Genomic DNA, 12,671 nt, shown 5'->3' with positions numbered 1-12,671 from the left:
CTTTCACAAAATTGATTGTCTTATGGGTATTTCTGAATGAAAGATACTTGGAGCTCATAGGTTTCTGAGTAAATCTATTGATTTAGATGCACATAAGTCCCAGACTGTAGTGACTATTCAAACTGGCAGGCAATACTTACTGGTCCCCTGCAGTGTTGTAAATTGTATCCTTCCTGATCTAACTCCTTCTGAAATTCTTTGTAAAACCTATACTGTCAAATGTTGCTATGTTTAATTTTATGGCTTAGAAAGGAGTGTATCTGGAGTTACATATATATACTCTTTGAAGTGGGCACCAGTTTAAAGGCAGACTTCTGAATATGAAACATAAAATGTAAATCACTTGGGTCACCTTTTTCAAGGGTTAAGCCAGCTATTGCAGCAAACAAACGTGAACATTGTTACAATAATAAAATGGACTTTCTCCAAAAACTGTACACAATAATGTCACACCTGAGTGCTAGAGATAAACTGAGGGGACAAGATTGGATTTGTTCTGAATTTATTTGTATGAGGATATGGATGAAGGCTGGGAAGGGGGGGGGAGAAAGTCAGTGATTTAGCAGCCACAGCTAATAATCGTTGACAATAATCATTGTCATAGCTGACAATAATCGTTGCTTTAAATACAATCTTGATTTAGTCTGTAGATTAGTTTTTAAAGTAAAAAAAAATCTACTATGTTAATTTGACCCTTTAAAAAACTATTAGGCTCTAATAGAAACATCCAAATGGCAATTAGATTACTAGTCAGGAGAGGGACCAAAGAATTCACGTATTTCTTGAAATAATGCTTCTGTACAAAGGGCTGTATATAGTCTTTTAATTTTACTTTTATGAAAACGAACCCTTATTTTGAGCATTTAGAAAACTACAAAACTCATTAACCTAGGACATTACAGTATAATTGCTGCTTTTGAAATCAAAACATTTGTTTATAAGTTTGAATTTTATTGAAAATATGACACTGATCTCCTATAAAAGGTTATTTTTATCATTTTATAGCATGTAATGATATCCAACACAACTCTCAAAATAAGTTTAAAGTCCCATTTAACTTCTGTGTTATATTAAGAAAAATAAAATACAGTTAGAAAAAATTCACTGGAACATGGCATAAATATAACTGGTAACCATTTGGGATGAGGATTTTTACAAGTTTTAGAAAATAGTAACAAGCATAAAATTGATGAACATCTTTCCAATAGTGCTTTGCACCTAATTTTAAAAAACTTCCTGCCCTCAGAAAAGCATATAATAAATCTAACTTAAAATAGAAAATAATAGCAAGACAAAAGACATTGTAATACATTTCAAATATATTTAGACCTTTGGTGAAATTAACTTCCACTTTTCAAGTTTTAATTATAATTATTATAACTTTTACTTTATATTAGTTACTTGGTTTTTAAATAGTAAGATACTTTTTTATATTTTAACACCTTTTTAATAAATCAGCCAATCATAAGAATAATACCTATATCTGTTTTCTACCTGAATTTTCTGTTCCCGAAGAAAACAAATCATTATTAACAAATACCCCTTTCTTTCTTTATAAAATCAGACCAAAATAACTTTGCATCTTACCTGGGGTTCAAGAAGTGTTTGCTGATGCTCATCTGATATGCAAGCAATTTATTTTCTGTAGCAGCATAATTGATTTCCCCGGTTCCCTCTCGTTTTACTTTTACCTGCATATATGAAAAATAAAGTTGCATTAATGTGTAGCTTTTTTCTCCAGATGTTGAATTATTCATTTGCTGAGTTACCACTTTAAAATCCATGCATTTTGGTACACGGAACACATCTTGATATTTATGCTCTTCTTCAGATACTCTCTAGGGATGACTTTTCTGAGTGAAGCGACTTTCCTTTGTCTTTGACTAAATGCAGGCCTTTAAAATTTTAACGAGGTGTTTCCAGTATAAGGAATACAACCAGGAACTCTCGCTCTTCTTTTCTCCCTTATGTTTTTTGACCACCAGAAACTTTCAAATTGAGGGAATTATAATCAACATCAACACTACATTTCTGAAATCAAGTCTCAAAGTTGCTATTCAAAGTATATAACAAAACTAATCTTTACGTCTGGCTTCTAGACTTTTTTTAGGCATAGGTTTCATTCTGCTCTCCTCCCGCCAATGCACAAGTGACCTATATATTACTATTAGCAGAACTAAATGTATTTTACAATTGTGTTCATAGATTTAGATAAGCTTAAGTAGGAATTTGGCCACAGTTAGAATTTGGAAGTTCCGAGAATCTTTCTCTTGTCTTGGTTTGCTGAAGGCTTTGAACTACGTCCTTCTGTCATAAATGTCAGGAGTGAAATGTGGACCCTGCATCACAGAGAGCCTTTACGCCCACCTAGACCCCACTCTGGGTCATCTTTATACAGATACAGAGGAGAGGAGTTCGTGGTTAGTCAGTGCTGCCTGCAAAGGCAGTCTGGTCTGGAGTTTGGGTTCTGAAACTGTACCACCCGGTCTCACATTCTAGTGCTTACAAGCTCTGTGACTGTAGGCAAGTCATTTAACCTCTTTGTGCCTCCTTCTTTCTGCATCTGAAAAATGAAGATGATAGTATTACGTACCTCATAGGACTGTCATGAGGAGCAAATGAGTTAATGTTTATAAAGCACAGCAGGGGCACCTGGAGTGTATGAACTACCTTTTAAGTGTGTGCTGGTACTATCTGCTTTCCAACCTGCTACTTCTTTTTGTCTCTTAAAATATTTCATGAGGAAGAAATGGAAAACCTGTTTTATTAGCCTATTCCCAGGTTTGCAGTTTTCACTATTAACAAAGTGTGCCTAATTACTTCGTCTAAAAAATAACCCCATTCTTATCGCTCTCTGAGCCGTTGTAAAGAACCACTGCCATGCGTATCAGCCATTTTCCTTGCCTGTTGCGGTGGAGAAACCCTGGATTTAGAGCTAGAGGCCTACGTCTGACCTCAGCTCTCTCATCCCCTGCAGTGGGAAGTTACTCAGCCTACACAAACGTTCTCCTCATGTATAAAATAGATACAGTGGTTCACATCGATCAAGGTTGTTGTAAGTATTAGTTAAATGTAAATAATCTAGCACATAGTAAACGCTCCATAAATAATTACATAGTAGTAAATAAGCTTGTACTGGTGAGTTTAAATAGTGATCAGCCATAAGCATAATATGGACTGCTACACAAATTACTACTAAAAAGTAGTAACCACAATTTATTATTTATCATTATACAAATAAGTAGGCACTGCCCCTCAGAGTATTACTGCTGTTGAAACGGGGCCCAACCTTCAACTTCCCTTTTGCTAGGAGAAGTAATCCAAGTTTCCTTATTCCGTCTTTCCAACCTGTTAGAGTTTTCGGAACCTTCCAGCAAATCTTCATGACATTACTGAATCTTGAGTACTAACTTAACCCCAGAGCTCACAAAGGGAAGGTCCAGAAAATTATGTTCATGTGGGAAGAGAGGGTGGTCATAACCACACATTTCTCCACTAATTCACTGCTTTTCTAACCGAGTAACCCTGCTGACTTGTTCTGTTGGTGGGTCCGTTCTGGCCCGCGGCTCTTTTTGTCGTATTTGTTCATGGTTGGCTAGTCTTCCACTTTCTTCTTTATAGTTTCTGCTTGCTTCTGAGTGTGACTTAATTGTATCATTCCGGGAAACAGAAGAGGTGTTAAGTAGAAAATAATTCAGTGTATTCCCTTGCTGCCGGGATCTATGTAGCAGAGCTGTGCCCACAAAGGGAAAATATGGTGTGACAAAGGAGCAGAGGCTGTTCCACGCCCACCCACCCACGCACGCACATTGAATAAGGACAGCAGTGTGTGCCAGCTCCCATCACTGCCAAGTGAGGATTTGACTAAAATGCACCACCTCAGAGTAGAAACAACACATTAAAGAGTCTTCAAAAGATATACTTATTGCTGAAGAATATCTCTAAAAATCATTATGCCATTAAAATAGAAAGTCCAACACCTTATGGGTAGCTCTTTAGTCTCTCTTAAAAGCAAAAAATTTATCGAGTGCCTAATTTTTTACCCGACACATGAATACGCCCCTGGTTTCTGTACTTTAATATGCCCCCTTGTGCTCTAGTGAAATCCTTTTTTAAAAAAATATCTTCTTAAAGAAGAATAAACTAACTATAAGCTAGTACATCTCTTTGCTGTGTTTTGGATCAAACGTCCTGAAGACTGACTGATGGTTCCTTTTTTTTTGTCTTTTGACTGTAATATCAGAATGTGCTTTAGGTGGGTTAAAAAAGCAAAGTGTGTACTGCTGTGTCAACTTTTGAAGGTTGGCTGCCTTTAAAAATCAGATTCAACAGAGCTAGCTTAGCCGGGGGGGGGGGGGGGTTANACAGAGCTAGCTTAGCCGGGGGGGGGGGGGGTTAGATTAAATTCTCTACAAATGCATGTCCATTTAAAAGCTAAATTAACACAGTTCTCTACATCGACTTCTCAAGTTCTCTCTTGCATGCCCATGGTAGCTGGAAAATCCACTAGTAGAACAGTCAGCATCTTTGATACCAATTTAGAAATAAAACTCACATGTACTTATTCTTCTACATAGTGTCTCTCCTTGCAGTCAAAACAGAGCCTTTGAACAGCAGTGAAACCACAACCACGACTGGAGATGGAGCGCTTGACACTTTTACTGGGTCAGGTAAAGCCTTAAGCCCGTGTGTTGTTGCCTACACATAATTCTCCTAGTGAGGGAGCAGCATAAACACCAAAGCTGTTAGAACTTGGGGTTTTATAAATTTAGCGATAAATTTACTTTTTTGAGAATTGATTGTCATGACACTATGCATTTTTAGAAATTATATTTGGAATCATATTGCTAAAATTTTTTTAGTTGACAGCAAACGAATGCCCCCTGACTTTTTTATTAGAAATAAGCAGAGCTGGCTTTCTTTGTCATTGTTTTACACAACGCTGAATTGAATAATTAGGTTGTAATAGCTGAATTGAATAATTAGGTTGTAATAGCTGATTTTTTCCCATCAACTTCCTCGCTTAAGTGACATAAAAACTGCCTTTTTCCCAACATTTGAGATGAACTATTCGTTTGATTCCTTCTAAATGACCTTGCTTCCTCTCTGGGTTTAAAAAAGCCCTCCTGTGTAAGAAGCTGAGTGACAAGTCTTAAAGGTTAAGAGGCTGCAGGGGAGCACATGCTGGTTGCATTAGGACCCGGACTCTGAGAGTGCTTCTTTCAGTCAAATGCTTCAAAGAGAACAATAGTGTGTCTTTAACATCAATCCTTCTTAAATACACATACCTGATAACTCCCAGGTGGGTGCAGAGGGCACACATTACCTTGACTTAAAGTTACAATATTTTGTGTGGTTTATTATCTGGTGAGAGGATTCCTTTTTTTTTTTTAAATGTGAGGAGGAATGTATATAGTAAAAAGATGAACATTAAACTTAGGGATGTATATGTGGTAATTAAAGCTTAGTTCTGTTATTCTATTTGATTTTACATTTGCCCACATTCTCATGGTCAAGGATTTTTTTGTGGGTAAGCTTCCTGTAAAGAGTTGAGGTACTACAATAAAACGTTTATCCGTTGAAAACAAAGAGTCAAGGTATGTCCTTGAGGATGATGTCATTATAGCATGTATTGGGTATTTATAGATACAGATGATCCTATCTCATGAGCTCATACTGATCAGGAGCCCTGGTCATGTAGTCACATAAATATTAGCACTTCAAACAGAAAGACATAATACTTCATGCGCTCCACAGATGCGCTAATCTACATTTTTTTCTAGCAATTCACTTTCCTCCTGAGAGATAAATAGGTACCAACTAACTCCTGCATTGTTTTTTACGTACCATAACCCATGTAAACTTTCAACAAAGTAAATACATGTGGATGTATTTCTAAGGAAAGGAATGGAATTAGCAATCACTGACATAAACAGTATATCACAAGTTAATGGAAAGCTAAATGACAGAATTATAGAGTGTTAGCTCCAGAAGGAATTTCAGAGATCTCTGACCCATTTTAAAGGCAAGAATACTGAGACACTGAGAAGTTAAAGGTGCCTGAGGCCGTACAGTCAAAGCTTCACAGGTGCGCACTGGTATAAATTGTCTAGAACAGTATTCTGGTCTGTTTAGCAGTTCTTCCCATGATGTGGAAAATGTAAAGATAGGAAAAGGAATAGCTGTGAACAGGCATCCTATCTGAAATTCACTCATGATTTTTTCATGAATAGTTTATTTTCTTTTAAGAATTATGTAGGATTGTGTTGTCCAATAAAATAGCTGCTAACCATATATTGCTATTTAAGTCTAAATTAATTAATATTTGGCACAAATAAAAACAAATTTCTAGTCACACTTTGTTATATTTCATGTGTTTAAAAGCTACATGCGTCTCTTTAATGGCTTTTCAGTTGGACAACTCAGACATAGAATATTTCCAGGACCATGGACCAAGCTCTTTAGGGCAACATTGACTTAGGTCAGCAATTCTCGGTAGCAGCACTATTTAAAAATCGGCGTAGTTCTTATTGTGGGGTAGATGTCCTCTGCCTGGTAACGTGTTGAGCAGCATCCCTATCTTCTATCCCAAGAGGACAGTAGCACACTCCACTTACAAGAAGCAAAAATGTCCCCAGACATTTTAAATGTCCCCTGGAAAGCAGAATTCCTGCTTGTTCTTCAACCTCACCTCCACCCCCACCTCATTGAGAGTCATTAATCTAAGGGGCCACAATGATAAGAATAAAACACTTGACATCACTCTCTGAGGATTTGATTATGTTTTTTTAAAGTTTGTTTTAATTAATTTTCAGGAAATTTTGAAGACAAGCAATTTTGCTTAGTTTTTATAGGCAGAAATCATGGAATATCATGAGTTCAGTGCTTTGGGTAATGTCTCTAGATTAACTAAAGGACAATGGGGAATAAAAGGAAGGAAAATTATGGTTTTCCAGAAATCATATTGGAGATTAGGCTGCCTGTGTAGTGAGTATCTTTACCTTGTTCAGCATAATCTCAACTCACTTTAGTTAAATTTTGCTGTTGTCAGTTATGTGCAGATTTATGTTGGAATAAAATGTAAAAATTTTAGTTAAGCATAAACTCTCTAAGTTTTATGTGAATATTCTAGTTTGCTGAGCCAAAGGTCTTATATTCTATTTAGAAAATGAATCTATAGATATTAATATGAAAGTTTAAAGGTTGAGCCTTCACACGCTTATGGGTGCATGAGGCTAATGACTTCTAGATTCATTCACTAGGGTGAAGAGGTAGTCTACAAGTTCAGATCTGTGTTTACACATATGGATTTTTCTGAAATAATTTTGCTCTTTCGCTTATTTAATAAAAGCTGCTATAGTGAATGTGTCTTTTCATTATTTGATGTGCCTTGAAAAAGCCTTATGTTTTTACAATCTTGAAAACAACTAGTTAGTATAGTCCAAGTCTTGAGTGTGTCAAAGTGAAGTTTTATAAATAAGAAACAAAAAATGTGGAATTAAGCCTCATAAAACTGTATTTTGGATAGAGTATTCACTATTGCGATATTAGTGAATCAGACTGAATTTCCTATGGAATAACACTATTGATGTTATATGATGTACATTTAGTGCCCATGGTATAGTAAAAATCAGTCTTTTATCATTGAGTTAATTTGAAAGTTTTAAACATTCTTTAAGTTTTTAATAAATAAGTAGAAAATAAATGGTTCCCTGGTCAATTTTCAAGTATATATAGCAAATTCACGTAAATAATGGCTGCTGAAAATATTTAAAATATAACACCTCAGTCATATTCAATGATTTTCAAAATTAATTCGTAATAAATATTCTTGAAAATATACTTTCTGAACTGTTGCTATGAAAACTATAATATACTTTCAGACTCAGGGTTTATAGGCCAAATAGCATTTTAAATACATTAAATTCTACCTGTTTATGAAACAATAGATCACAAGAGTACTTAATAGCATTTTGATACAGAAAAATCTCATGTTTCATAAAATAGTTAGCAAACTAAGCCTGTTTGTCACTTTTACAATTCTAAAAGTTTAGCTCTGGAATTATTATGAACAACTTAGAAAGGACATAGCACTTTGAAGTATAACTATGATTGATTAGACCAAACTAATCCCAGCGCTGCATTGTGTCCTACTTTAATCTTTCTGAAAAGTGAATGAACAGCAGATGGCCTAATAAAGACACTCTGTGTGCTTGCCCGGTGTGCACTGGCTCAGAGGGGACCGCCTCAACACTGTCGAGCCCATGTATTTGCAATACATCCGTCTTAGTGAAGGCAGGTGGTTAAAGGAAAGAATGACTTCCAACCTTTGGATATATTCCAGTTTAGGGCTGCATGTTTGGATGAAATATTAATAGAACCCAACTTTCTCCTCTGTGCTCTTCTCAAAAAAGTTCTGTCTCTGGTAGTTCAAAATATTTCTGTAAATAAGACTGCTACTGCATTTTGCAGTTATGGGTTTTTAAGGGGGGGTGCATGATCACCCATGCATTCAATTATTACTAGAATATTTTGAACTCTGCAATTGTAATTACTCGTCCGATTGTTAAAAGGAAGAAAATAGAAAATGACAGCATTTGCCAATTTGAATATGAAGGTTGGAATGTCACAGTTTTCTTAATTTTTGTTCATTCTATTAGAATAAATATGGGGGAAGGGCAATACATTGCCATCGTCATTGGAATTTAAAGCATAAAGGTTGCTAATTTAAAAAAATTATCTTTATATCATGAAAGACTAATCAAAACATTTATTCATAGCATATTAATACATAAGAAGATGCTACTAATTTGAGAAAATGGAAGAATGGGGGAGGGGAATGGTTTTTAAGAATTTATTTCAGGCTCGTAGAATAAACTTGCAGTGGTTCGATTAGAAAAAATTGTTTGGGTACCTGTTTCTGTTTAGAAAATGAATTCTTTTTTGAAAATCAGTGAATTTTTAGAAACTTTTTTAACATGGTAATTTCTAAAAATTGGTTTTGTATGCTCTAGTGAAATATATTTATGAAGCAACTTTTTTGCACTTTTGTGTTGTTTTTTTTACAGTAATAACAAGCAGTGGCTACAGTCCCAGATCAGCACATCAATATTCCTCACAGCTCTATCCTTCCAAGTAAGTAGTCAGTGGGTTCTTTCAGATTGATTAGAAAGATTTTCTGGAATTATCTTTATTAATCTGTATTCACACAACGTAACAACTTTAAATTGAGATACATCTAGGTATATAAATGTTTTATAGGTAGATACTTGGTTTAATTAGTTGGATATATACATATCCTGTACAGAAATAGAAATACAGATACACTAACTTTTATCTGGATAGTTCACTTGCTTTCAGATATTTACATATTGAGGAAAGCATCAAGTTTGAAACAGAACATACTGATTTTTTTAGTAAAAATTCTAAAATGCTGACTCATTTAAAGCAAATCTAAAAGGATTACATTTTATTCAAACGTCACTTCATAATTTGTTTCATCATTACACTGTTTTATTGGATTTCCTGTCCTAATGAATATCTTTTTGAAAACAGTACTTTATTATTTTTCTAACTAATGTAGTCAACTTACTGAGGACAGTCATAGACACTTCCAGTTTAACTGTATTGGCTGTATACCTTAACTTGGCAGCAGTCAGCCGGAAGGGTCAAGAGTTTGGATCCCTGATTTGTACGAATTTAAATGTTATTTTCTGTAGCAGCTACAGTGCCTGTCCTTAAGAACAGGCAGGGGGTTGGCTGTCCATTTGGGAACAGTATCTAAAATGTGGCATTTGTAGAGAAATGGCATTCCATTTATTTTCAGGAAGCTGCCTACCTTTCCTTTTTAATACTTTTTTAGTTTGATAAAAAAAAGTGTGGTAGGGGTTTTAATGACTTTTGTAGTCATTGCAAAGCATTAGGTCATACATACATTAGGTTAATTCCTAGCATTAACTAGGAATATGCTCACCAGCGTATTCATTAATTGGCCTGCGCTCCATTTTCCTCATGTACATATTAATTAGGACGCTATGTCTGGTGTAAACGAGAACTATAGACCTAGAAAACACTTTAGATAGAATATCTAAACCAAATTTCTCATTTTACAGGGAGATAGAGACTTAGGGGGGATAAATTATTTGTCCAAGTTCACTGGACTGGCTGTAGCAGAGTGCAGGCTCCTGACATTGACTCACATCCTTTCCTGTATTGTTAAAATTATATTGTGGATAAAGAAGAAGATTACTTGCTGGCTATTATAAGGTTTCACTGAATCTAAGCTGTCTGAATTAATATGCAGTCTTTGTTGCCACAGTAATGCTATTTTTCTGATATTTAGGCCCTATCCACACATTCTTTCTACACCAGCAGCTCAAACAATGTCTGCCTATGCAGGCCAGACTCAGTATTCGGGAATGCAGCAGCCGGCAGTCTACACAGCGTACTCACAGACGGGACAGCCCTACAGCCTGCCCACTTACGGTATTTCACACCTTTTCTCCTCTCCTTCTCTGGCTATAAGCAGGCAATCCTGCTGGCTAGTCGGTGTGTGTTCTAATATGAGATACAACTCAGAAGTGAGGTCACTTAGTGATTGAACGCATTTTCCAAACAGACTTGGGCGTGATGTTGCCAGGCATCAAGACGGAGAGTGGACTTCCACAAACTCAGTCTCCATTACAGAGCGGGTGCCTCAGTTACAGCCCAGGGTTCTCCACCCCACAGCCGGGCCAGACCCCTTATTCTTACCAGATGCCAGGTAAGTAGTCACATGAGAACCAGTTCTTTGGAGGGGGCTCCTTGGCTTCAGACTGGAATGGTACAGCGATGCAGCTGGTTTTAAACGACAACCCTCTACTCGCGTGATTCCATCAGAACAGAAACGTGATGAAAAAATTTGAATATACATCAAGATATATGACCCATACCCAATTTATATACCTACTTTTACATTGCGTAACATTGGCAGTAAACCTGTTCCAGCGAAACAACCTCCGAGCCAGTCACCAGGCCAGCAGTCCCATGTCTAGTGTCTCCTTAAGTGATTTTGGAGGTTCGTGACCAAAACCACTATTTTCTTGACAGAATTTCTGAAGTAGGCAATGCTGGTTTGATTCCATTTAAGTTGAGTTAGCACTTTTCTAAGTCCCTTTTATCATTGAATGAGGACTATTTTCGTCCATCCCTAAAACATCTCTCCCCTACTGATACTACATTTCTTAATATGAATACTTATATAATTTGTACCACCCCCCAAAATCCTCCATATATGGTCATTTTTTAAATCTTTCTTCTTGTTTTTGACTCCAATTAGAAATTCTTTTTTAGTCATTGTGTACTAGTTGCAGAAAAAAATTAGGAATGTAATAAAAAAATTAAAAGCTTGTTCCTGTCTCTCATTTTGTCTATATTGGTATAGTCCCAGATTTGGGGCTATATTAGGATGCTTAAGGAACTAGAATTGACATTTGAGTCAGTTGACTAAAATGAGATAATGACTGAGACCTTTTTAGCTGTGACGGCAGGTCCCTCCTCACGGGGGGTGTAGGTAGAAGCGTGTTTGCATACGTGCCTCAGCCACAGTGAGCTGCACGGCTGCAGAACGCGTGTGAGAGACCATGAAAACAGTTTCATTTAGCCCCCCGAATACTTTCCTATTGGACATTCCTGGTCAGGTCATTTTGCATTGATTACATAATACCACTCAGCCATTGGTAAAATAATCAGCCGCCTCAATAATTTTTCATTTTACTCCTTAACAAGTACATTCCACTCAGCGTAACACTAAGTGAATGAGCCAGGCAGTGAAAGACAAATACCATATGATCTCATCTTTAAGTGGAATCTAATCAACAAAACAAACAAGCAAGCAAAATATAACCAGAGACATTGAAATTAACAAATGGACGGTAACCAGAGGAGAGGTGGGAGGGGATATTGGGAGGAAAAGGGTGAAGAGTTTTCAGGAATGACTATACGGGACACATGGACAAAAAACAAGGGGGTGAGGAGAACCGTGGGAGGGAGGTGGGGATGGCTGGGGGCCGGGGGAGAGGTGGGAGGAAAAGGCAGAAAACTGTACTTGAACAACCATAAAATTCAAAAGTGCTCAATAAAAATAAAACATAAATGCAAAAATGAGAAACAGAGAAATAAAAGCTAAAATATTAAAAAAGCAAGTACATTCCAAAAGAACATATTTTAAAGCAAATCTGCAAATTAATAGTTCACTTGTTTTTACCCTAATTTAAAAAATCATTGAATAGATTGCTGACCAAATAGTAAATTCTAGAAGGCCCTCAAATCTGAGACGCCTGAAACATCAACCCTGTGAGTCTGAGCCCCAGCAATTGGCCCTTTTTGTTCTAGGGAAAAGACCGAGGAATGAAAAGACGGGTTGTTGTGAGCACCACCACTTCATTCTCAGCAGGTTCTGGGTGTTGATCTCTTAAGCTAATCCTGCCCAAATGTTTAACTTGGGTGATTTTTGTATGCAGATGCAGTTGATATGACTGCTTGAAAGTTCGGTAGTCTGAAAGTTCTAGTCATGTGTGAGCGGTCTCAGTCTGTATAGTGTTTTATTCTTTGAGTGCTCCTACACTTGCAGATACTCAAGCCTTGAAGGTTAGCTGCAGTCCTTGTTAACGCTGTTCTAGATGTTATCTGTT

At 36.5% G+C, this 12,671-nt stretch overlaps 1 protein-coding gene across 4 annotated transcripts in view; it reads left to right on the top strand.

The window, feature by feature from the left end:
* Positions 1-12,671, top strand: part of EYA4 (EYA transcriptional coactivator and phosphatase 4) — a 255,400-nt gene that overhangs the window by 198,303 nt on the left and 44,426 nt on the right. For 3 of the 4 annotated variants that reach the window (XM_037045715.1, XM_037045712.1, XM_037045713.1), the window contains 4 exons: positions 4,578-4,670; positions 9,069-9,135; positions 10,343-10,485; positions 10,619-10,762. In XM_037045715.1, the coding sequence (XP_036901610.1) occupies positions 4,578-4,670; positions 9,069-9,135; positions 10,343-10,485; positions 10,619-10,762 (447 nt within the window). The remainder of the gene's footprint in view (positions 1-4,577; positions 4,671-9,068; positions 9,136-10,342; positions 10,486-10,618; positions 10,763-12,671) is intronic. The other variant, XM_037045714.1, reaches the window with a different exon arrangement.

The sequence above is a fragment of the Sturnira hondurensis genome, unplaced genomic scaffold (genome assembly GCF_014824575.4).
Source record: "Sturnira hondurensis isolate 20B ecotype Veracruz unplaced genomic scaffold, ASM1482457v3 Scaffold0004474, whole genome shotgun sequence".
Taxonomy (NCBI): Eukaryota; Metazoa; Chordata; class Mammalia; order Chiroptera; family Phyllostomidae; genus Sturnira; species Sturnira hondurensis.
The sequence above is the reverse complement of the archived record's forward strand: the minus strand, read 5'-3'. Positions and strand labels throughout refer to the sequence as shown.